This window comes from Rhinolophus hipposideros (assembly GCF_964194185.1).
Source record: "Rhinolophus hipposideros genome assembly, chromosome: 4".
NCBI classification, from domain to species: domain Eukaryota; kingdom Metazoa; phylum Chordata; class Mammalia; order Chiroptera; family Rhinolophidae; genus Rhinolophus; species Rhinolophus hipposideros.
In genome coordinates, this window is record NC_138050.1 from 53,513,044 (window position 1) to 53,538,331 (window position 25,288).

The 25,288-nt window shown below is 47.3% G+C and overlaps 1 protein-coding gene across 1 annotated transcript in view; it reads right to left on the reverse strand.

Annotated features, from left to right (window-relative positions):
- COL4A2 (collagen type IV alpha 2 chain) overlaps window positions 1–25,288 on the reverse strand; it is a 183,423-nt gene that overhangs the window by 10,200 nt on the left and 147,935 nt on the right. Inside the window, exons 28-40 of the mRNA XM_081046767.1 lie at window positions 20,999–21,106; window positions 17,990–18,211; window positions 13,994–14,155; window positions 12,153–12,323; window positions 11,188–11,331; window positions 8,950–9,072; window positions 8,451–8,632; window positions 6,151–6,214; window positions 5,877–5,951; window positions 3,198–3,305; window positions 2,323–2,430; window positions 1,379–1,450; window positions 342–467 (exon numbers count right to left, since the gene is read on the reverse strand). Of these exons, the coding sequence (XP_080902893.1) occupies window positions 342–467; window positions 1,379–1,450; window positions 2,323–2,430; window positions 3,198–3,305; window positions 5,877–5,951; window positions 6,151–6,214; window positions 8,451–8,632; window positions 8,950–9,072; window positions 11,188–11,331; window positions 12,153–12,323; window positions 13,994–14,155; window positions 17,990–18,211; window positions 20,999–21,106 (1,665 nt within the window). The remainder of the gene's footprint in view (window positions 1–341; window positions 468–1,378; window positions 1,451–2,322; window positions 2,431–3,197; window positions 3,306–5,876; window positions 5,952–6,150; window positions 6,215–8,450; window positions 8,633–8,949; window positions 9,073–11,187; window positions 11,332–12,152; window positions 12,324–13,993; window positions 14,156–17,989; window positions 18,212–20,998; window positions 21,107–25,288) is intronic.

Here is a 25,288-nt window from a genome sequence, read left to right on the forward strand (position 1 = left end):
CCGAGGCATGAGCAGAGAGGTAGTTTCTGCCCTTGTGGAAACTGTACTCTCCCTTGTCAGTTGCAGAGTCTGAACAACATGCTGTGAGAGTCAGATGTTAACACTCATCATGATACAGATCAAGATGTTGTGATGTTCTGTGAGCACGGTTTATGGTCCAGGGCTGCAAGCCCACGTGGAAGAGAGGCCTCCACTTCCCTCTGTTCCTCCTGGGCTGGGTGTCATCTCCATCTCCCAAAGCACTCTTTCCCTGACCCCTGAGGGCAGATATGTGACCTGACAAACATGACTTCTTATCTTCTGGTTATGCAGATGGGAATGTTGGAAGTGTCTGGCCTCACCTGGGACTCCTCGCTCCCCTTTTTGTCCTGGGGCTCCGGTAGGGCCGGGAAGAGTGTTGGCTTCTCCTGGGTCACCCCTCTCCCCAGCAGGACCTGGGAAACCTGGGTCTCCATGGATGTCTGCACCTGTGGCAGGGTTCACACAGCAGCTGTGTCACCATCTTCAACTACACCAAGTTAATTTTCACAAGCAAAACAACAGTCATGTTCTTTGGTGAGAATCAAAAAAACGAAAAGCAGGAGGAAGCCGTGGTGATTTCAGATTGCTCTGAACTGAACTGTGGCTCGCCAAAATTCTTATGTTGAAAGTCTAATTTCCAATGTGATGGTTTTTGGAGGTGGGGCCTCTGGGAAGTGATTAAGTGCAGATGAGGTCACGAGGGTGGGGCCCTCATGATGGGATTAGTATTCTTACAAGAGACCCCAGACAACATGTTCTCTCTCCCCACCACGTGAGGGCACAGTGAGAAGCTGGCCAGGAAGAGGGCCCTCACCAGGACCACACCATGCCTACACTTAGATCTCAGTCTCCAGAATCGTGAGGAATAAGTGTCTGTTGTGCAAGCCCCCTCAGTCTGTGGTATTTTGGTAGAGCAGCCTGAGCTAAGATAGCATTAGCTGTTTCAAAGGACAGCCCCAAGATTGGCTGGGCACCAACTGTCTTCCCTGTGCCACATGACACGAAAGATTACAGATACAGCATTGGGCAAAGCAGATATTTTGGACAACCGAGGGGCACAAAGGCACTGTAAACATTCCCAAGATGCGGCTGAAAAAGCAAAACATTTTTCTTTCTTTCTAAAAGCCTGATGGGCCCGTCCAACACAATTTCTGACTTAAGGGGATGGGTTCTTAAGGATCGCATCTCAGTGGTCTAAAGAACCACAGGGACCTTGAGCCCATGTGGCCTTAGGGATGACCAAACAGTCCTCATGGAGCAGTCCTGCTCTCTGAGCCCCCCAACACCCCCACCCGGCATCCAGAATGGCCCCTCCATCCCCCCCAACCACCCTGCTGGGCACGGCGGTGCTGCATACCTGGGGATCCTGGAAAGCCTTTGGTGCCTGGCAAGCCGTGTAATCCACCGATGCCTCGGCTGCCCGGAAAACCTGTGTGGGTTTCACTCATGGTTATTTCATGCATCAGAGAGCAAAGAGAAAAACTTAAAATAATTCAGACATGTTTTTGTTTGCTATGACACGGTCACGCATCCAATTTATTTAAAACCCTGGGAAACAGAAGTTCCGTGTACATTCTGACGGGTAAATGAATCACTTCTATGTCACTTGAGAGAATCATTTAACTTAAAGATTGATTTCATAGAATTGTTACAGACTTGTTAGAGCCAGGAGGGAACTGGGGAGTGGTGTATTTCATTCCTCTTTTTGGCGCTTGAGTCCCTGTACTTATTTGGTTTGTAAAAATTGCCTGGAACCCATAGCCTGGCATTAGTTCCATTCCCTCTGGGTTCTCGAGGATAAACATTTCTAAAGTAGGACACAGGACACAAGCGGCAATTCTTCCAGTGATGTGGACAGTGAGCGTGGAGGTGGGTGAGTCACCCTTAATTCTGAGTAACAGAGAGCCGAGCGCCTGTCCCTCCAAATCCCTCCAGACCTCTCTCAGTGGGAAGCCGGGAAGCCTGTGGCAGAACAGCCTGTGTCTGTCCCTCTGGGCCCTCCTTTGCATGGCCTGTGCACTGACTCAGAGCACGCAGTTGTCATTCATTGTTCTGGGGAGTACAGCACTTCTTTACAGAGTAGCGTGTCAGTCTCTTTCCTGATGGGCTTGGACAACTGCACACTGTGTACTAGGTGAGTTTTGTGTGGACAGCAAACCATGCACACCTGCCTTTCATCTCACAGTCTTATAGAAAATAGCTTGGAGAGAGGCCAAGCTGGCTAAGGGGTCGCTCCCCAACTGGCAGATCTGCCTTTGAAGCACTGTGTGCTTGTGTCTGCGCAGGGCGGGACGGTCTTACCTGGTAGGCCCGGACTACCTGGCCAGCCGTAATCTCCTTTCTTGCCTGGTACTCCGACCCGGCCTGGCTCTCCCTGAGGCCCCCGCAGGCCTGTCAGTCCTGGAAAGCCTGAGGGACAAACACATCCTTAAATCAGACACAGGAACCCTGAAGACCTTGGGAGAGGCCTCCTGGCCCAGCCTCCAGCTCAGGTCCTGCTTGGATGGGGTGTGTGGGGCGGTCCTTTTTGGGAAAAGACCAGCTTCCATTCAAGCCAGGAATACAAGGGGCTTTGAACCCTACATTCAAGTTCAATGGGGTTATTTAGCTCAGCCTTTCCAAAGAGAGAACAGCTTGTGTTTTCTTATTTTCATCCTATCACCCAAACAGAAGCTTGGAAAAAAGCCACAAAACAAGCCCTTGAGGATGAGCCTGTCAGAGTCACAGCTCCTGGGCAAAAGCAAACAAATCAAAAGCAGAAATAACCAAAAAACATAAACTAGTGCACCGTTTGCTTTCCATCATTAACTTGGGATCCCCAGAGGAATTTCTGCATATGCAAATTCATGAAAGGGATCCCGTAACAAGAACTTAGTCTGTGTTTATGGAGAGACACACTGGGCCACACAAACCCTTCCATCAGGCCCCTGTGCCTCTCCCGTAGCTGGGTTGGGTCCTAAGGCAGAGCTAAGTGAATGGGCAACATGGAAAACAAGCCTCCTAGGGTGGGGTGTGATCCTAGCAGAGAAGGAGACGGGAGATTGGCTGCCTTTGTCCTGGGGTCTTGAAGATTTCGAGGCTCAGCCGTGCTCAGGCCCACTGGCCGCTGCACCATTACGCCATGTCTGGGAAGGGTGAGGGCTGGGGGAAGGCTGTGTGGCTACAAGAGGTTTTACCTGTTTGCCCTTGAAGTCCAGGAGAGCCTTGGACTCCTGTTATGCCTGTTATTCCAGGGAAGCCGATGTCACCTTCTGTTCCTTTCTCTCCAAAGAATCCCTTTATACCTGTAACCACAGATTTTCTGCTTGCAACAAACCACAGACATGGCACCAAACTGGGGCTTAATGCTTGTAGGATCCAGGGGGGTGCCAGTTAAATACCACATGGGTACTTCTGTTCCGAATGGCGATCTAAACATATTCCTTCCTCAACTAATTGTTTTCTTTTTTTTTTCACCTAATTCCTTCACTGAACACGTGGTCAGCAGCCTCCAAGCTGGCACACAACGGTCCCCACACCCTGGTATTTATATCTGCATTCAGTCCCCTCCCACACGGAACAGGTTCGAAGTGAGACACCACCAGGACACTGATGAAATGATGGTATGTCATTTCAAGCCTACGTCATAAAATTCACCACGGCTTTCGCTTTGCTGCCTCTCTTGGATGACTTGCTCTGGAGGAAGCTGGCTGCCATGTCATGAGGACACTCAAGCAGCCCCGAGAGGCCCATGTTTTGAGGAACTGAGGCCTCCTACCAAGAGCTGTGTGAAGGCAGCATCTTGGAAGTGGATTCTCCAGCCCCAGTCCAGCTTTCAGATGACGTGGCCCTGCCAACGTCATGGCTGGAATCTCATGGGAGACCCTGAGTTAGAACCACCCTGCTCCTGAATTCCTGACCCTCAGGAAATGTAGGAGATAATGCTGCTTATTGATGTTCTAAGCCACTGCATTTTGGGTACCTTGTTAACCATCAGAGCCCTTATCTGATTATAACTAATCAGCCCTTATCAGAGTGGTTTTCAATGTGTGATGTGCCAGGGAAATCTGGGAAATGTGTCAAACATGCAGATATTTGAGCTTCTCCCAGAGGTGACTTAGGTCTGGGGTAAGTAAGGCCTGGAATCTGCATTTTAATAAGTACCTCAGGTACTTTTAAGGTGGTCATGAGGCAGATGGAGAAATGCTGCCTTCACATTAGTGAAAATATTCTCTGTCAATGTCTCAGTTATTTCTGGTATGCTGGAAGATTTTGAAAACTTTAGGCCAACCTGAATTCCACACAATCATCTTTTTCTAGTATTTTCTTAAATCTATGAGTCAATTACTTAGACAAAACACTGTTAAAGTTTTTGTGGTCTTAAAGAAAAACCACCTAAGAAGTTCTGCTTAATTTTTTTACTAACTTTTATGATTTATTAATCGGCTCAAACCCCTAAGCAGTGATTCTTCTTTTATAAACCACTTCCACCATTACCACCCAAACTGAGTGAGTCCAGAGCAGCCTGTCCCTTCATCCTCTGAGTGACCAGGCCTGAGCCCCAGCTTCCCAATGCCCCTCATGTCTGGGAGCCGATCTGACCCAGAACTTCCTGCCCACTCCCTGTGCCATATTGGGCAAACTCTGTGGCTGACCCTACTGAGGCACACGTCACTTGTCTTAGGGAGAATGGACCACTCCCAAGGAAGGCTGATATGACTGTCATCACCCCTCTGTCCCTGGGATGCAGCCCCTGATAATGGGGGACTCCATTACCTAGCCCCACAGTTGAACTAAAACCTAAACGTTCAAGGGTAACAACCGCAATTCTTGGGACAAAATAGCTTCTTCCCCACGACACATTTTTAGTTGTACAAATGAGGTCAGCGTTAGTGATATGTGGCAAAAATAGTTTTACATTTCTGCTTTTATAAACCAAACCTCCAAATGAATTATTGAGGACAAGAGATTCAGCCAGCCAAGAGCCAGAAGGGTCAGTAGCCCAGGGTGCCCCTCGGACTGCGAGAACCTCTGGGAGACCTAATTATAGATCCACATAAGCCCAGAAAGGCTGGTAGAAGAAGCTGTCTATTCCTGAGTGATAGTCCATGGGTCCTATGCTAGACTGAATACCCCTTTTCATTCTGGAGCTCTTTCTAAATAAAGAACAAGCTCAGTATCCCTCCCATTGACCAATCACATAGACAGACTCTTTCCCCCCATCCAGGGCCATCCCTAGAAGGTCTCGGGGCTCCAAGCAGCTTACGCAGTGTGGGGTCCCCCTGAAGAAGTCATCTTATCGCAAGTCCTCATCCTATTGCAAGTCCCTTGGGATATGATTCCAGGCAGGAATTCTGACCTTGAACTTCAGGGATGCCCAGAGCATGAGTGAGCTCCTGTGCCACATGAGGTCCCCCCGTGCACACACTGGGGGCTGCCTCTTCTTGTCTTACTCAAGAACTGGGCCCGACTCTCACTGACCTTTCTTCTAGACCCTTCACTGTTTATGAGAAGCTCCAGTCATTAAATAATTTGCTTTATGCCTTATAATGTATCCCAGCAACCCCGGTTCTGCTTATTTTCCATGACTTACATTTTAAGGACCAAAATGTGGATTTTATGAGTGTTGATTCTGGCTATTTTCCCTTTTAGGAGAGTAAGAGAGAGGTTTCCTGACTTTGTCTTCAAATTGAATTTAATTAAACATCTCAGAGTCTCTCTTGCACGTTGGGCTTGAAGACTTTAAACCATTCCCTATAACACGATCCATAGTGTTCACCAAACAGTGATAAGTTAGACAAGCTAGTTAATGAGTGATGCCACAGACAAAGGGTCAGAGCTGTTGCTGAGATAAAGATGGAAAACGACTTAGGTACCTGGTATTCCAGTGATGCCCTGTTCCCCCTTCAGGCCCGGGCTTCCCGGTAAATCTATAGTGTCTCCAATATCACCTGTCACATGCAAAAAAAGATGGTTGAGAACAGGTCTTCCTATTGGGAGGTGGTTAGTGTTGTAACTTTTACTGTGCTGCATTATTAATAAGAATAATTTGTTTCAAAAAAACTAACAGCATCTGCAAATCTGATATCACCCTGCCCAGAAGGCTCCAGATTGTGGAAGTCCTGTTTTCACCACCTGGGCAACACTTACCAAAATCACCCGTGGGGCCGATCTCGCCGTAAAGACCTGCTGTTCCTGGAGCACCCTTGTCACCCTAGAAAAGCCAAACGCGAAGCCATCTTAGAAGGCTGTTCATGAAATAAGTTGCTAATTTTGAAGGCTAATGTAGCCAACTATTCAGTGTGAAAAAAAAAAAACACCCAAGGTTTGTGATGTCATCATTTTGTAGAAAACGCAAGTTTTTTTCAGTGCAATATAGTTTGTGGTTTGCTGATTCCTTCTGATTAAACTATGAAGTCGTAAAAATGAAACTAGCTGCACAGACTTATTGAAATTAATAGCATCACTGATATAGGTCATGTCCATGACAGTGGTGAGAATACCCACGGCGAACCGTATTCTTCCCCTCTGCCGGGCTTGCCACAGGCAAACATGTTGGGTCCCATCTCAAGAGCTTCATTTATTTCTCACAACAGCCCTATGAGGTAGGTACTATTATTTCCCTTTGACAGAAGAGGGAATCGAGGCACAGAGTGGTTAAGTATTTTGCTCAAGGTCACTCAGCCGGCAGAATGGGGATATCAGTTTGGGCTGCCACATTCCAAAACCTCCTCTCTATGTTCCATGGTTGTGCACTTCTCCCTGGGGAGAGAGTGAGACTTCTCCACAGCGATGCTGGTTGCCGATCATGAGATTGGGATGATGTTGGGGTTACTCTGGGACTCCAAAGAAACTGGTTTTTCCCTCGGAAGTGCCTCTTCCTCACAGGGAGGATGGGCGTTCTGGTCTACCTGGCTTCCTCTGGTCTCCACGTTAGCATCGACCTGGGACATCCGGACCGCCCTTTCCTCGTATCGCTTAACGTCTGTCTCTGAATTATTAGTAAAGCTCCATTTTGTGGGAGGAATGGGGCAGATGGGCCAGAGGCACGGTTTTTGCTTAGATCATGATGTATTGTTTCTTTCTTAAAGCTTGCTTTATTGAGGCATAACTTACATACAGTGCAGTTCACTCATCTTAGATGTTCAGTGAATGTTTACTCATGGGCCACCCAAAGACAGAACATTCAGCACGCTAGAAAGTTCCTTTGTGTCCTCTCCTAGTCAATAATCCTGCCCCAGGTAGGCTCTTTTCTGACTTGCCTCTATCACAAAAAAGGAATCATATCATACGTACTTCCTGTTTCTGATTTAGTTTGTTCAACCTGAAGTCTGGCAGATTCACTCGTGTTGTTGTGTTTATCAATAACTTTCTTATTACTCCTGGGCACTAGTCCACTATCTGAATGTGTCATGCTCATTTATTCTTTCTCCTGGTGATAGGCATTTGCGCTCTTTCCCAGTTTTTGGCTCTCATGAATAAAGAGTTTGTCATACGTGTCCTTCGGTAGACATATACATCTTTCTTTTTTTTACATGACCTGACTACATAGCTACATAAAAGACTGGCTATAAGATCCCCGCAGCTACAGATTTTGGGAGTGATGGAAAGAAGACATCTAAAGAATTCTAAGGACCTCACGTACGCCCGGGTGGGCTGGGCAGAAGGCCAAGCCAGGGCCTGCTGCTAAAGATTCACGACAGAGTGGTCGGACCTTCTGATCTGCCACAAAGGCGCTAATCCCACTGCGAATGCCAGAAAGGAGTCAGTTGTGTGCTGAGGACTGTGAATGTATAATACATATACAAGAAAGAGGATAAAAAGATAATTCCATGAAATACGATCTATAGAGAGCCACTCTGTGCCATGTTACATATACCGTCTACACGGCACTTAACAAAACTGTAAGGTGGCTACTACCTGCATTTTACAGATGAGGACACAGAGGTGGAGAGGTGAGAGCCCTTTCCTGGGTCAGCATGTACAACTGTTGCCATGACAACATAGTGTCTGGCTCATAGCAAGTGCTCACATGACATATGCTGAGTGAAGAAATGAGTCAATGGCAGGCCAGAATGTCCTCCATGCTATGATTCAGAAATGGGTTTTCAGTCCTGATGTCATATATGTGCTTGAGTTTAGAGCCTGGATCTCTAGAAATTCAAGTTCTGTTCTCTGAAGACCCCAGTGAAAAAATGTAGACACCATGCTTTATTTACCATGCCCATGAAAGGGCAGCAGTGGCATGGACGGCAGTTCGGTCACCGGTGGTGTTGGCGCGAGCACAGCGTTTCCTTACACTGACCCAGGACCCAGGACCACCTGGGGCCCTAGCTCTGAACCCGTGCCTTGACCACTCATACCCCCTACGTGCTGGGCCACAGTGCTCAGGTCACAAGCCTAGGGATAGGAGTTGACAAGCAGACGTGCAGTTCAGGGAGCCCACTTACCCGACTTCCTACGAAACCTGGAAACCCTGTGATTCCGGGGGAGCCAGGCACACCAGGGAATCCTGGCAAACCAGGCACGCCGGGAACGCCGATGTCTCCTTTGACTCCTTTGATATGGCCGGGTCTCCCAGGCAACCCAGGGACGCCCGACAGTCCCGGGATCCCTGGCATTCCTGTGATACCTGCAAGAAGACCCCAAGGGGAATGCCCCGGTGAGGACAGGCACCGAGTCTCCCCAAGCTTTTGAGGTGGCAGTCCCGAGTGCTGCAAATCTTAAAATGGGAAGGCGAGGCTACTCAGGCCTCAAAGAACCACCCGTGAGCCCATGTGTAGTGATGTCAGGGTACCTAAAAGGCTGGGACACAATGAAGGCTGGTGTGGGTGCAGGGGCATTTCAGACTGAGAGACAGAGGTGGGCATGCGGCTGGGTGGGGAGGAATGAGACCCCCCCAGGCCCGACAGCTCAGGGGTCAGACTGGGCCTGTTGGCAAGGCCTTACCTTTTAAACCCAGGTATCCCTTCAATCCCATAGGTCCGTCATCTCCTTTGTCCCCTTTCATGTCTTTCATTCCTGGCAGGATGATGGGAGGAGGGCCTGGTGGGCCTGGGTCTCCTCGGCTTCCTGGAAGGGAACAGAATGCAGTCATTTCCCTTGACCTCTGGACCAGGTGTAAGAACACCGGTGGAGAAAGCCTTTTAGCTGCTGCTGTCTTTCAAAACCTGAACCCTGAGAGCCTCTGAGCTGAGGGGCGGCACGGGTCCCCACCTAAAAGCCTGCGTCCTGGGGTGAGGCTCCCTGAGACAAAATGCCTGTCTTCTGTCCCCTCCCACACCCCGTGTCTGCAGTGGAGGTGCAGGCAGAGCACGTCGGGATGGAAGGACCTGCTCCCCCCAAAAGTGCTGCCAGGACAACGCAGGGATGAGCGTGATAGGGTAACACAGAACATGAGGACTGTTACTGATTTGCACTCTGATGAGACAGCGATCAAACTTGATCAAAAGCAGAAATTATCAAACAAGGAAGGAGCCTGCTCAATCCTCTTCCTGCAGCACCAGCTGAGGCTCAGAATTTACGAAGAGTCAGCCAGAGCTGTGAGGTCACAGAGATAGGCTGGTGGGGAGTGGCAAGGGAACTTTTAAGGAGTCAATAAACTGGAGATGGAGGGGAGGGGACTTTAGTCAGAGACCTGTGCTCTAAGGTTCAGGCTGAGAATGTTCCAGAATCTGTGTTTATTGGATGAGAGGGAAGCTGGTAAGTCAGGTTTGGCTGAATGGAAATAATTGCGTTTCCTTCACTGAACATTTACGGACTATTTAGCGCGGGGCTAGATATTGAGGGGGACAAAACCATAAATTGTTCCTGTTCTTGGAGAGCTCACCATCCAGTGGAGAGACAGGCACCCCCAAGGTTAACTTCATCCCAAAGAGGCTGCAGGAAAGGTGTGGTGGAGCCAGAAAGAAAATGTAAATCCAAGAGTAATTTCACTTTAAAATATCATTTTTTTGCTCTATGGCCTATAAATCCTAAGTTAACATGAAGATTACTTGAAAATGTGTGAGTAGGAAGCTTGTAAAAAGTAGTGCCTGAGGCTGCGATGTCTATTTTTCTAAGAATTTGCAAAAGTTATAACTCTTTGGAGAGTAATTAAGTGTTCTTGAAAACAGCTTATTGCGTTATAATTTACATACCATGTGATTCCCTCATTTAAAGAGAACAATTCAATGGTTTTTAGTGTATTCAGAGTTGTGCAACCATCAGCAGAATAACTTTAGAACATTTTCATCAGCCCCAAAAGCAGTCATTCCCCAACTACTCCCTACCCCCCGTCCTAGAAGATGACTAATCTAATTTTTTGTCTCTATAGATTTTCCTATTCTGGATATTTCATAAAAATGGAATCAGACAACATGTGGCATAAAGTTTTCAAGTTTTATCCATGGTGTAGCATGCATCAGAACTTCATTCTTTTTGTATTGCTGAATAATATTCCTTGATATGGATAGCCCATGTTTTTTTTGCCCATAATGGTTGTTTCCATTTTTGGCTATTACAAATAATGCTGCTGTGAACATTCATGGAGCGGTTTCTGTATGGACATGTGTTTCCAGTTCTCTAGGATGTATACACCTAGGAGTGGACTTGCTGGGTAACTCTATGTTTAACTTTTTAAAAAACTGTCAAACTGCTTTCCACACTGGATTCCCATTTCTCCACATCTTCGCCAACACTTGTGACTAGTAATTTTTTCGAGATCATTGTGATACTTTCAGAACAAAGGTGTTTGAACGAAAGACATGCAAACGTGGCTTGTTGGTAACACACTTCCTGAACAAGAAGCTTTGCAATGGGGTCCTGAGATGTCCGTCTCATTTCTGTGGGCCAGTCTCTGTGGTGTTGTCCTTCTACCTAGAATATGTGGCCCTCCTTTGCCAACGGTACTCTCCTCTTTCAGAATGAACTTCCCCTTGCTTTTCACCTGGACTCGCCTCCTCATGCTGACCATGGAATAATTGTGGTGGGATATGTTTCTTATAATGTAGTTGGTTCTTAGTGCTACCATGATTTTTGTTCTGAAAGTTTCCATTGGTTAGGATTATTCCCTTATTACACTATCAGTGTGTTGAGGCAGGGATAAAGCCTCCAGTTTTTGTTAGTTTCTTTTTTAAGAGCAGTGTAACGACCCCAGGAAAGTGAGTCTGCACCCTGCCAGAAAGACTTTCAGAGAGGTGGGCGTACCTTTCACACCTGGCTCACCAGCCAGACCCTTCAGACCTGGAATTCCGAAAAATCCGGGCTCTCCTTTGTTTCCCGGAAACCCGGGTCTTCCTTTGAGTCCAAGCATGCCTTGGAAACCATCCATCCCTGGTGAACCTCGACTCCCTTCAGAGGGAATGAGAAAAATGCTGAGTTAGGCATGGCTACATGCAGGGGATATGTCAGTCTCACTCATCCATGACACCCCATGGAGTCACTTATGTGAGGAGATACTAAGATTCTTAACCTAAAATAGGGATTTCTGGGGCTCCATTTCCTAAGGAGTTTGCCAGCGGACCTACGTATAGACTGAGGGGTGTAGAGTTGGCCCATCTGTCGTCTGGCCTTTGGGGGTAAGACATAAGGCAAATGCACAGCAGTCAGGCAGGACACGAGGAAAACTGGAAGGTCACCTAGGTCCGTGGGCCCACGGAGAAGAGGTTAGAAGGGGCCCTAGAAGTTAACATGCATTAACACTGAACGCAGCCTGGAAATCTGGCAAAGAAGCCCTGGAAAATCAGACCACTGTGCCTCCAGCAATAATCAAAAGGCCAGAAGGTTCCACTTCTAGATAAACTGCCATCAGGTTGTATGCAAATAAACCTATGCTGGTGACCAAGCATTTTCCTTAGTTTTCGTTTCTGTTCACTAGCCAGCCTCTGGATCTGAATCCAGTCTCTTGAGGGAACCTCTCCACAAATTTCCCCACACAGATCCTAAGTCCTGTTCCTCAGGCAGTCGCTCTTTCTTAGTTAATTAAAAAATTGGCATTGACACGCCGCATAAGCAGCAGTGGGTCACTTTCTCAGGGTCTGAGGCCTCCTGGGGGCGGGGAGTTCTGACGCTTCAGCCTGGAGGCACGTGGGGCTAGCCTCCAGCTCTCCTAAGTCCAAGTTTAACATGCCCAACACCCCACAAGGTAATTCCCTGTCATGTTACACAATTACCTTTTGGTCCAGGGACACCAGCCATTCCGGCCATTCCTTTAAATCCAGGGTTTCCTGGATGACCTCTTTCACCCAACAAACCAGGGTCACCTCTATCACCAGAGACACCCTTCATGCCCACAGGACCAGGGACACCGGTGTCACCTGGGTCCCCTCTATCTCCAGGCAGACCTGTCAAAGAGAAGGGGAAAGAAAATAAAACAGGATGAACAAACCACACACAGAAAATTCCTCTTATGATACTTTTAAGGTATTACAAAAAGTTTTCTGATAAGACAATCTTCCTGGAAGGAAAATGGGAAACTATAACAAGAAAGGTGAGTTTTAAAGGTGTGAGCTGAGTATGTAGAAAATCCATAGGGTGGGCCTTTCTAAAGAGGGTTTTCTTTGATAGTTGGAGGCTAACCTCTGGGTCTCAAGCCAAACATGACATTGAGATGAATCTGACTTGGTTCACTCAAGCCCTCTGACCTCGGGAACCCAAAGGAATGAAGTTATTAGTGGTGGAACGAGCAGGTGGGTGCCAAGGGCATTAGCCAAGTCTAAGATGGGATGTGATCCGAGGTCATTCCTGGGCTGCCCGCCCCTTGTGGCCATTGCTGGCTCCAGCCTGGGGATTAAGTTCTAGGGGACTTGCACCTGCCCCCTTGGCTGCTCCCACCATTCCCTTCCCTTTCTCCCTGCTCCTCCCTCTTTACCTCATTAGGGCTTCTGCAGCTGCCCTGCTCACCACTGGCCCCGGCCTCCTACCACATAAGCTTCCAGCTTTCTTAATGCATCCCTCCGTTAAAATCTCTCAACGACCCCCTGGCCTAGGGGATCTAACTCCTTAGCTTAGCGTTCAGTGCCTTCTAAACTTGGACCCAATCTCCCTTTCCAGATCACCAGTCCCCTACTTAGATTAAGCTCTCTTCCTGGCTGGTTTGGGGAATCACAGTGCCAAAGCTTTCCTTGAGCATTCCCACCTCTTCTTGTGCTGTTCGTCTTGGGAAGGACCCCGTTCCCATTCTTCCCATCTTCCATGCCTGGCTCTCCTTCTCCCAAGATAATTCCAGCCTGCCTCACTCCACTGTCCCTCAGCTGGCTTGGCCTGGCCAAATGCAAGCCTTTTTTACATGTAACTCTCTCCCCAGCAGAACTGCAGGCTCCTTTTGGGCAGGGCTTTTGTGTGGCTCTTTCCATGCCCTGGGATGTTCTGTGTTCCGCTGATGGCCCATGGTCGAAAACTGGCAAGGCCTGTGAACACTGACACCAAAGTCCCCAAACCTTCCGCCCAGGATGTCTGGTACTGTACAATGAGTGGGTAGCCCAGGGGATCTAGTTTTTGGATACAGTGGAGGCCACTCCTGGGGGAAGCCGCAGGCCCATGGTGTAGGGAAATGTCTGGCTTATATTTGGTCTTTGTGTGGCATAGCGGTTCCTTGGTGTTTACCGATTACGGTCCTAGACAGAGTTGTCACCTGACTATGGCAAAGGAGAGAACTAGGGTCGCCCTGGAGGGTGCCCAAGGGACATATGAGCCCTTGATTTCCTTCAGCACCACCATGGCCTCTTCCTAGCCTCCTGCAGGGACGACCATGTGGGGACACAGGGATAAGGTGGCCGTCTGCAAGCCAAGGAGAGCGGCCTCAGGAGGACCCAACTCTGCCTCCACCTTGATGTCAGACTTCCAGCTTCCAGAACTGTGAGAGAATACATTTCTATTGCTTACACATGGTGGCTTAGAATCCCTGCAGCTCTTGAGAGGGGGGTTCCTTGGAGCAGTTTGGGAACTTTCCAGAAGGATAGTGCTTCTTCAGTTGTCAGTATGAGATCCCTTGATGGGAGGGTAGGTTCCTTACCTCCATGGCCTAAGGCACCCGGCAGCCCCGAGGGCCCTTCCTGGCCAGGACCGCCGGGGAAGCCATGCTGGCCAGGTGGCCCGGGCAGTCCTGGATGTCCTGAAGGTCCTGGGAAGCCTGGGTGACCCTTCAGGCCTGGCATTCCTGGCATCCCCTGGCTTCCTGCAGGAATTGAGACAAGAGCCATGAGGTCAACCCCATACGGTTCGCTGCAAATAACATCTATCTCCTCAGATTTAGTCTACAAAAACAGGATTTAATTTTTTCTGGATTGTAGGAACACTGGAAAATACAAAGAAGTATAAAGGATAAGATCAAAGTAACTCATGCTATCACCCAGAGATAAATAGTAACATCTTGGCATATTTCCTTCTGGCCTTTTATTCTATTCACGTAAATATACCTAGAAAAAGACATTTTACAGAACGGATATCACACTACAGATAACATTATAATCTAGCTTTTTTTCACTTGACATTATATTCTGATCATTTTGCTACACTTAAAACTATGTTAAATATTTACAGGAATAATATCCCATCACATGGACACATTTAGTTCCCCCACCCTCCTCTTTTTTTGTTCTCACAAACAGTGCTGAGGAAGAGATTTTTTGGTATATATGTCTATGTTGCTGTCATGTCTTTAGGAAAGTGTCCTAGAAATTGACTCAGGGGGTCAAAGCAAACACGAGCTTCATGCTTTTTATTACATGCTATTCCACTGATCTCGGAACGCCTGTCCTAATTTCTTCTCCTCCCATTGTTTTCTCAGAATCAAGCACTGGCAGTAAAGCACAGACAGAAACCTGGCAAATATGACCGAGGAAAAAGTGGGTGTATCAGTTACTTTGAATGTTTTTGTGCGCAAATTTTATGCAAGTTTTTGGTGCTTTCTTTCCTTGATTTTATGTTTAGAATATACTGCCTTACCCGTGGTCAGATAAGTCTGAGCATAATTTTCTCTTAGGTTTTTTTTTTTTTTTTTTTTTTAAACACTAACTCCCTGGATATCCTTGTATTTAGGCATTTTCTCCTTGGAATTTCAAGTTTGTAACATTTATCCAGTTAATACCAGTGGAAGGGCCGACACCTGCCATTTGTATATTTCTCCAAAGACTTTCAGGGGCCCTCGCTCATTTATCCCACGACCATCCTATCAAGTGTGCAGGGCTCACCTGAGAGGAGGAGGCAGACAAAAGTGTGGGGGAGACATGGGGTAGGGGAAAGGCATTAATGGAAGGGACCAAGTCAGTCTCGGACCAATCCAGAATCCGACTCTCCAGCTTATCTCCCAGTAATCTGATGTCGTCAACCCCATGGGGGGAGGAAGGTCTGCAATGAGCAGGATGTATATATTCTCATGAACTCCAGTATTACTGTGGGAAATGAGGCCACTCCTATTTTGGGTTCTATCTTTAGATTTAACAACTCCAGGGAAAGTGTGATTGCTAGTGGCCGCTAATGGTCTTGCGAGAGTAGACAGGTGGTGGTATAGGTGGTGAAGTTTTACTGGGAAGCCAGGCTCCTGCCACAATACTCTGTTCCTCCACAAGGACAGACAACATAACTTCATCACCAAGTGCCCTTAAGGCTGGATAAACTGAGAGCACTGGGCAAGGTCACAGGAGCTGGGGCCAACAGGGTCGAGGGCAGTCTGAGCTCGAGTTTCTGGGTGCCTCTCTCATAGAAGTGGACAGGCCATGCCCCAAACAAATAGCATGAAGTGACCTCTGCTACTTTAGTGGCTGCCTTAAAAAATTCAGGCACGGGGAATTTTGCTCTTTCAGTTGTCTGCTGTGATGGGTGATTTGGAGCTCAATGCTTTAAATCAATTTCTATGTATAGAATATCTACTTAAAAAAAGAAACAACTATAAAACATCAGCTTCCCTCAGCTAAACATCTGATCCTTGAACTTGGGTGACTACTTCATTCAGAAGTTCTGCTCAGAAACACAGGCTGCACTGGGCGCCTTGGTCACTGCCCCACACGGCCAAGCAAGCCAGACGTGGCGTCGTCTGCCCACGGCTCCTGCCACGCAGGTGGATTGAATGGAAAACAGTTTCTCAAAACTTTATGCTTCAGAAGTTAGAACTTTGATCAAACAAAATATTATGCCTAAACAAGCTGGTCATTAAGGTGATAGCTAACATGGAAAACCTTCTCAGACGCGAAAGGAAACCTGCTGCCATTTTTGTTGTTATGTTCAAACATTTTGAGGTCTATGGGAAATAGTTTTGTTTTAAAAAATCTACTAGAAGTCCCCCCTCTTATGTTAAAGAGCTTGGGGCACAGTTGTTACAGCATCAGCCGTTCCTCGGTCTCTGCAGAGTCACCGAGTCACACCTTATGCTCCGTAACGGACCAGGGGATAGTGAAGTTGACAAGGGCAGACCCCGATGTCCTGGCATCTGGTCCCCACTGATTGGTAATTTTACCCAGTGGCCTATGTACCTGGCTGGCCTTGGACACAGTGGTGTGGTTCAGAGGTGTGTGTAGATATGTGTGTGAGCACATGCAAGTGTGAGTGTGAGAGGATGGGTGTGAGTGTGTGGGTGTGTTTGTGTGTAAGAGTGTGAGCATGTACATCTGAACATGTGTAAGGGAGATCATGGGAGCATGTGTAAGGGGCTGAGCGTGTGGGTACACATGTGTGAGTCTGTGTGCATGTGAGTGTGTGATTACGTGTACATGAGTAGGCATGGGCATGTGTGCACGCATCCATGAATGTGTGTGGGCATGTGTATGATCATGTATGTGGGTGTGTGTATGAGCATGTATGAGGGTGTGTGCATATGAGCCTGTGTATACGAGCATGCGTTTGAATGTGTGGGTATATGAGCGTGTGCGAGCACGTGTGTGTACGTGCATGAATGAGTGTGTGCATGCGTGTACTTCAGCCATCTCAGGCTCTTCCATTCTTTGGGCCTTGCCCCAGTGAGTCTCTCAGTGAACCCCGGCACCCACACTGGGGGTTGCCCCGCTCAGTTGATAGTGGAGGCCCTGATCAGTATCATCGTGAAAACCCATGTGCCCTGTGTCCCACCTCCTAGGCCTGCTGGGAAGTGACAGGCTCATCTGCAAACCAATTCTCTCTCCTGAACTTGGTGAGTTCACCTGGCTGCCGAGAATCAGGGTTCATCCCCCAGTGTCTTCATATAAAAGATGCCCTGCAAGTCTGATGGCAGTCAAAGGACGGGACATCTGCTGCCGACACCACGTAGGAAGCCCGTTCTGTCTGAGCTTGGGGCGGGGACTGATGACAATGCTGTCAACAACTAGTGACATGTAAAGTCGTGGCGCATCCTGCATCTTCATATACGACTGGGAACCCCAAACTGCAGATTTCGCTGGCCTGGAGGCTCCAGCCCCTGGGACTCTGAAAGCGAACACTGCTCTGCAGTGACAATCTTTCATTTAAGCAAGGTGTTCGGGGTTCTCAATGCGAATTTTGCATAAATTGATATGTAAAGCCATCTGATACCTTGGTCATTCATCAAACCATGCACGGTCTTTCTACTTTGCTAAACATACATAGATGATATTGTGAACACTAATTAATTTTTAAACCAATCAATTTTACACATGAGCTTGCATTCCAGACCACTTCTCTCTTCTTTCGCAGCCTCTCACTAAGCACGGCCAAGTTCCCTCAGACCTACTGCACACATTCTGCTGAAGGCACCAGGAAGCGCCCCCATGATGATTCACACCCAACTTGGGAACACAGTATACTAGTGAGTCCATACTTGTAAAAGGTCTCAAATGGCCATCCTTTTCTGGCTACAGAAGATAACACAGGATGATGATTATTGTTCTAAAAACATTCTAAAGGAACATTGGAACTAAGTGTGGAAAAGAAATAAGCAAGACTCCTACCATACAATCCTATCACTTCTTACAAAATCCCCCCAGGAGGGATTTTGGACCCACCCCTGGGAGCCACGGTGCAGTGGGAGGGGGCCCTGTGCTCCCCTCCTGCCACGGGGACTTACCTCTGAATCCAGGTGGACCTCTGTCTCCTGGAAGGCCCTTCAGCCCGGGGTGTCCAGGCAATCCAGCATCTCCCCGGGGACCGGGCTGGGCTCCCAAGACTTCACCAGGAAGGCCCCTGTCCCCTGGAAGCCCGACTGGCCCTGGTGGGCCACTGGGACCCGGAAGCCCATCTGGGCCAGGCAGGCCGACTGTGCCTTTGGATCCTCGGGGCCCCACGAACCCTAAAAGGAAACACGGGTCATTCCCAAAACCACAGGTCAGCACTGTGACATTCTAAGAGAGCTTTCAGAAAGAGTCTGGAGAGCGCAAGTGTTTGCAAACTCTCTCCCTGATAATACATCTCTGGTCATCAGTGAGTTTGGAAATGCTTCGAAGGGGAATTGATAGCCCTTTGTCATGGTGACTTTGAATCGTCCATGTTTGGATGGAGGGAGGGTGGCTGTCATGTGCCTGCGGTTGTGCCTTTCCTCACCACTGGGTCAAATGGTGTCCTCACTACTTCCCCTTTCAGTGCCTTTGCTCTTCGTGTGACCTCAGACTGCACTGAAGGAACAGACAGTCACGTGTTTTCTGAGGTCAGTACTGCCTCAGCTGTGGTGTGCAGGCAAACTGCCTGTCCTTTCTATGTGGCATAACTGACAAAAGAGACCCCTTGCCCATGGCCCCAGGCCTTCCCTAGGGCAGGAACGCTTGTGACTGGAGTTGGAAGAGGGGTTGATGGGTATGCCCGGGTTTGGAACAGAGAACAGGATCTGGATGTAATCTGAGAATTAGTTAGCTGGACCCTACTTCAGAGTTTTAATGCTGTAATTTATCAACATAAAGAAGAGATATGGCTTTCGTGGAAATGTTAACAACTGTGTACTTAAATTTGTAGGGAAGTGTGCACATGTGGATCTTATTTCTAGAATAGATTCTTGTTGTGGTTTGCAGTCTTCATTTTCTTCTGCACACAGTGATGGAAGTATAGTACATTTCACTGTCATAAAAAGTGACATGCATTTCTAAAATCGAATAGATCAGTTCCTCCTTTACCCCTTCCCTCTGGTCTATTCAATGTCCCTGTCCACATTTCAGTATGCAACAGGCTTTCTACGAATGCTGTCAACTTCCTGAATCCCCTATTAATGGGCACATCCCACTCATTTTCCACAACAGGAGAGTTCACGCCCACTTGTCTCGGATTGCAAATTATGATTCCTAGGTACCCTTCATATTCAAGGCAAGAAGGTATTTATGAGTTACTTTCCTTCTTTCAAAAAAATTCACACTTAACTTCAGTATATGTGGTATCAACCAAGTGATGACGTGACTTCTAACCATTGAGGGGCTCCCGCAGGGTAATAAAATGATCCCATCTGACCCTCTGGTGTGGTGGCATAAAAATGCTCCTGTGCTTCTTTCCAATGCAGGGCTGTTACCAACGCCTTGACAAAGGACACGGGGCATGCCTCCCACTTGAGCAAATCATGGCAAGGTGTACAGGATGAAAGGAACAGAATAAAGGTTTGTAGCAATCTCTATAGGCCAGAACGCTGAATTCAGGAAGAAAATCTATCAGGGACTGATACAAAGTTCCACATTTAGGATTAAACAACTTGTCTGAGTGCAGGACAGAGGTAAAATTCAGTTACTTTTTGCTGAAAACATCGGGTGTGCCAAAAAATATATATACATATGGATACTTTGGTCAACATTGCTCAAGCAGTAGTTCCCCGGTAATCAGAAGTGTCTGGACACTGATGGTAACCACTCTGAGCACCTCTTGTAATTACAGAAGTCAAACGTGACTTGTATTCATCTTTTGTTATCGGTATATATAATTACAATTTTAATAGTTTTTTTCTTTCTTAAAATGTGTATACATGCCCTCTGTATTTGCTAAGGGTCTAACACTAAGGACACAATAGTCCTACCGTTCTGTGTGATATGCTAGATGTGTGGAACATTTATTCAGATCCTGGAGCCCAGTTTGAAAGGAATGCTGACACGCGGAGGGCAGTCATAGAAGGATGGTCAGAATTCCCAAGGCATGAAAAATATGTCACAAAAAGCAAGTCTTCATTCCCGGGCTCAGTTCTGCCCATTCTGGAGATGTCTATGGGGAGATATGGCCACTCTTTCCTAATGTGTGTGAGGGATGGTTATGAAGTAGAACCAATGGCTTAAGAAGCAACCAATGGAGAACTTACTGGGAGGCAGAGTTCATTGCAACTGAAAAACTTTCTAGCAATAAGAGAGTTTCAATGTTTCACAGGTGCTGGGTGACAAGAGTGATTCCAGTAGAGGCTAGAAGAACACCTGACTAGAATCCTGAGGGAGGATGTCTGGCATTGGGTAGCCTTAGTGATTTCAGTTTTATTTAAATACTACAATTCTAACATGTGTGGGCCTCTGTACACCAAGTAACACAGTCATGCTCATTCACACCAGTTGAGCCATAACTACTAAGGGACACCTGTGTTTGGGGACATTGAATCATAGCATAGAGTATGCTGACACTCAAGCAGGTACTCCCTACTTCTTACCACGATTCATTACGAGAAACACATTCACATTCCTCCATATTCAGGTTAAAGGCTTTAGCTCTTTTAGCAGCTAAGGAGCAAGCAGGTAATGCTCTGAAAAGCAACAATGTAGGTGTTTTTTGTACAGTGTGGGGTGAGTGATCAGCAGTTGGGAATGGATGACGAGAGGGCTATTGGAGCCTTACGGAGCAGGATAATACTATGCTGTCCTGAACGTTTCATATCAACCAGAGGAGAAACTTTCTGCATACCTACCTCTTTTTCTCCTGCACTATCTGTATTATCTTCTACAAAACCCCAGTATAACATTAGTGACAAGAAATCCAAGAAATTCAATATCCCAAGAAGACCAAAAGTTGTCATCAAGAATTTGCTGACACAGTTTCTAAATGTAAAAGGCCACAGAGCTGAAGCACCCTGCTCATACACTCAATTATAACCTAACCTAAGGGGCTGAGCAGGGGTCCGACCCTGACTTACCTGGGGGCCCTGGGAACCCTTCACGACCGGGATCTCCTGGGAGACCCTTGAGTCCAGGTGGTCCATCAGAGCCTGATAATCCTGGCATCCCTCTGAGGCCTTTGGCACCTAAACAACCCAAAGAAATCATGACACACATCAGAGCCGCAGGAGGAAATTTCACCAGTAGATGAATGGGAGGTGATCGAGTTTGGCACCTGACTTAATGTGGTCTCTTATGAAACTGGGAAACAATGAGGCTCGGTGATTTCAACCCTAAAACAGCACCACTGATGGCTAGACATACCCAATTGCAGACCCCACAGACCATGGCAGCAGGCTCCCCCAGCCAGTGGACGCCACCAGCGGGCCCGCCCACAATCCCACTGATGAAGGTCTTTCCTGCTGAAGTCGGTAAAGACTGGAAGAGGTGACTGTTTCCTCAGATGTGCACACACTAACACAAGGACACGAGGATCATGAAAAACAGGTAACCACGACACCAGCAAAGCAAACTAATAAAACTCCAGTAACCAGTCCTAGAGAAATGGAGATCTAAAAAATGCTTGACGAAGAATTCAAAATAATTGTCCTAATTAAGCTCAGGTAATGCAAGAGAACACAGATAGACAATAAATAAAATTAGGAAAATAATACATGAACAACATAAGAAGTTCTACAAAGAAATAGATGCCACAAACAAACAAACAGAAATACTGGAGCTGAAGATTATAATGACTGAACTAAAACAGCACCTCTGGGCTTATAGAATGATTTCCAGTGTTTAAAAATCATGCTTAAAGGACTTAAGCTACAAGAATAATGCTCAATATTAAGGTCCCACAGTGTACTGATTAAGGGCTCAGAATGCCTGGGTATGAAATCTTGGCTCTACCTCTTCTATCTGTATGGCCTAGGATAAGTTTCTGAACCTCTCTGGGCCTCAGTTTCTTCATCTGCAAAATGGAGAAATACCTACTTCACGGGGTATTGTAAGGACTCAATGAGATGATCTTATCAAATATCTGAGCAGTGCATGTACAGTGGGTGGACTCCACAAATGTCCCTATGATTAGAAGGCTGGAGTTCCTCACCAGTATCACAAAGCTGAACTTGCACGCTTTTTCATCCATGTTCCCAGGGGATGTTGTGTGGTACCCACCCACCCTTCCCTCCTCAGAAAGTGCGTATACAGATGGCAGAAGTGAGAGAGAAGGGTCAGACAGGAAGCAAGCTAGGGGCTTTCAGCCAAGGGAGCCCTGTTCAGGAAGTGAAACTAAGCAGCCATGGCAGGACAATGACCTGGAGACTCAGACACCCAGACCCGGACTTCTGAGCACTTTGCAGAGACCGGGCCTCGGATTACATCTCTGGTGTGGGTGTGTGTCACACGTGTGGGCCTCTGGTCTTCTCTGACCACAGAGACCTCATTTGTATAACAGCTTCTTGCATGAAGCAAAGTTTGCAAACTGACACCAAGCACGTGTTCCTAGACACGGGGATTCTTGGTAGAAATTCTCGTGTCGGTCTCTGTCTCCAGCACATCCAGGGTCAACGTCAGGAGATGCAAGATCGAAAGCTCCACAGACTTGCTTGAGCTGAGCAGATCCTTTATCAAGATTCCCAAGAGTCTCAGAGTGACTGTCAGTATATGAAGAGGAGGACCCTCGCTCCAGAAACTCGACTCCTCCTCCTGATTCACTGAAGCCTTGACTGCAGGGACACAGGAAAGCACAGGAAAGGCCTACATCTGCAGGGCACCTGCCCTCCTCCCTGGGAAGCTGAGAGGAGCTGCCCATCACCACACAGACAGCGAGTGCAGGCCTGCTGGCGGTTTGGGGATCTACTTCCTGAGTGGTTGAGGGGTTCTCAGCCCCCCGCCTATGGCCGCTCTGACACCCGTCTCCACTCACTTTCGACCCTCCTGGAGCTTTGGAAAATACCCTGATGTTGGGAGGTTGATTACATCACTACTCGGAGGACCACATGTTGAGCAGCAAGGTGCTAGCAGGCTGCCTGCGTCTCCTCCAGCTGATCAGTCTACACCTTATCACAATTCATTAAACCTCCCTCATTTTAAAGAACATCCCTTGAAAGTTTCTCGTTATCTTTAACCCACAGCCAATCTATCCAGATTTGAAAAATGTTGACCTGTATTACTTGCAATGAATGACTCAAGACGAAAAAGACAGTAAAACTTCAGACCAGCTAAATGAAATAACTCCTAATCTATTGGATATCTCTGATCTGAACCTTTTCATACAGGAAGCAAACCTGAGACACTTTTTCCAGGTGTCTCTATGCCTGCCTGGTTTCAGGCTCAAAGATTCCCTTCACCGCAGGCTCTCAGAAACTACAGCCAGCACACCTGTCGCTGGCAGCCAGGTGTTTCAGGAATCATAATTCTCTGTGAATATTAGAACAGCATATTATGCTCTCTGTAGCACGTGAGGCAGGCGGGCAGGGGCATGGGCAGGCAAAGCACTGGGTGGAGAGCTGTATCCGTACAGTAAGGATTCCAGCCTCTCCAGGCTACTGTCCCTTTAGAAATATCCCTGCAGGACATTAGGTTGGGCTGCTGCCCTGCCATCATGTACGAGGGGACAATCCAGCATCCTGGAGTTTTCAATCTTCTTGTATAGGGGGGCAAAAAGGGGTTGAGAGAGTCTCTTGTAAGCACTTCCCTTGGGCTGGGGACAAGGCTGTGTTTGTCACCCAGCAGGTCTCATTGTGGGACCCCATTCCCCGAGGGGCAGGTAGCAAGGCTGACCTTGGTGAACCCAAGCTTCACCCCTACTTACACTCCAAATAAATGCATAGATTATCCAAAAGTTTCCCATTGATAGCGTGATCCTCTTAGACCATAATCTCCTGACTGTAATTAAATGATTTTAAACAGAATCTCATACTTGACTGGGGAGATGAGGAAGGAGCAGTCAGTATTAGTCACGGCCAAATGATGTCTTCTTTTACACAAGACTGGACTTCTCTAAGGTCATTACTCTGACGACAAGACAGGGGTTTGGTCACACTCAGATGTATAGAAATATATTTGTTTAGAATTCCAATACTTGTGAATCTATAAATAGAATGTAATAGATGAACAGAATAAAAGGGCTTTGTACCGATAAAGTCCTACATGAATGTGAAGTTCAGCAGTTAGATAAAATAAAAGATAGCTACATTTTTCAAGCTGTTCTGAAGTGAAGATGTATTAGATGAGTTCGACTCATGAGTCAGTTTCTGAAAAGAAACCCCAGTCAGGCCTAAGAGAAAATGTAACTGAAACTGAGAACAGGGCATGCAACACCCTATGTGGCCTCCGAACTCTATGGTTCCTTCAGAACCACAGGCTACGTCACTCTCAGGAGATCAATATGGGCAGGAAGCACTAAAGATCATGTTTTTGCCAGTCCACAGTCGCATTCTGGACTGAGTATTAGTCTATCAGAAATGTTGCCCCTATGATCTCATTAACCAACGATCTTATTAAGCTTCATGTTGTCAAAACATGTTCAAACTCCCCTCCCCTCACACCCAACTCATGTATATTTCGAATCCTGTTTCCACTTAGCTGCTGTTGAAAACTGTCCCACTGGCTTAGCACTTCACAGTTTACATGAGACCTCACCCACAGTTGATCATGGGCAGTACTGAGGGCACCATTTGCAGAGCAGGGAGGGTCTAGAACACCTGTTTCATTCCTTTCCTACAGTTGAGGAGACTAAGTTCCAGAAGAAGTAAGAGGCCCAAAGCCCCACTGCTAATTAGTGGTAGAAGTGGACTCCTGTTCCGGCAGGCTCCTGGCCGCATGCCTCATGCTCTCAACACTGACTTATCTTTGTGGATACTCAGGGTGCTTTCCTCTGCCCCACTACAGAGGAGGAGAGAAATCAGAAAGTTGAACTCTTCTCAGTTGCTGCAGTCTGGGAACTCGCTTATCCTAGGTTACAGACACAGACGTCTGGGCATCACCAAGCAGCTGTGGTCGCCCAGGCCCCATCTGCTATCTCTGAAATGCCCTGCCACAAGTGGGTGCACGGACAGCTGAAGACACTGGGCTCCGTTACAGAGAATCGCAACTTATTTCATGTGGGTTCTTTATTGGGGTGCTTGGTGCTACACAAAAGCCTGTTCCTCCAGATTATAGAGACAAATTCTTAGCCCTGTTCCTTTCAGTTTCCCTCTCAGTCAAAACCCCAAAGAAACAATCCTCTCCTATAGGTTCTTCCCATATATCCTGAGACACAAAGCGGCAAAAGAGGAATACACAGAGGTAAACTTCCTTTCTAGTCTGAAAGAGCACTTCAA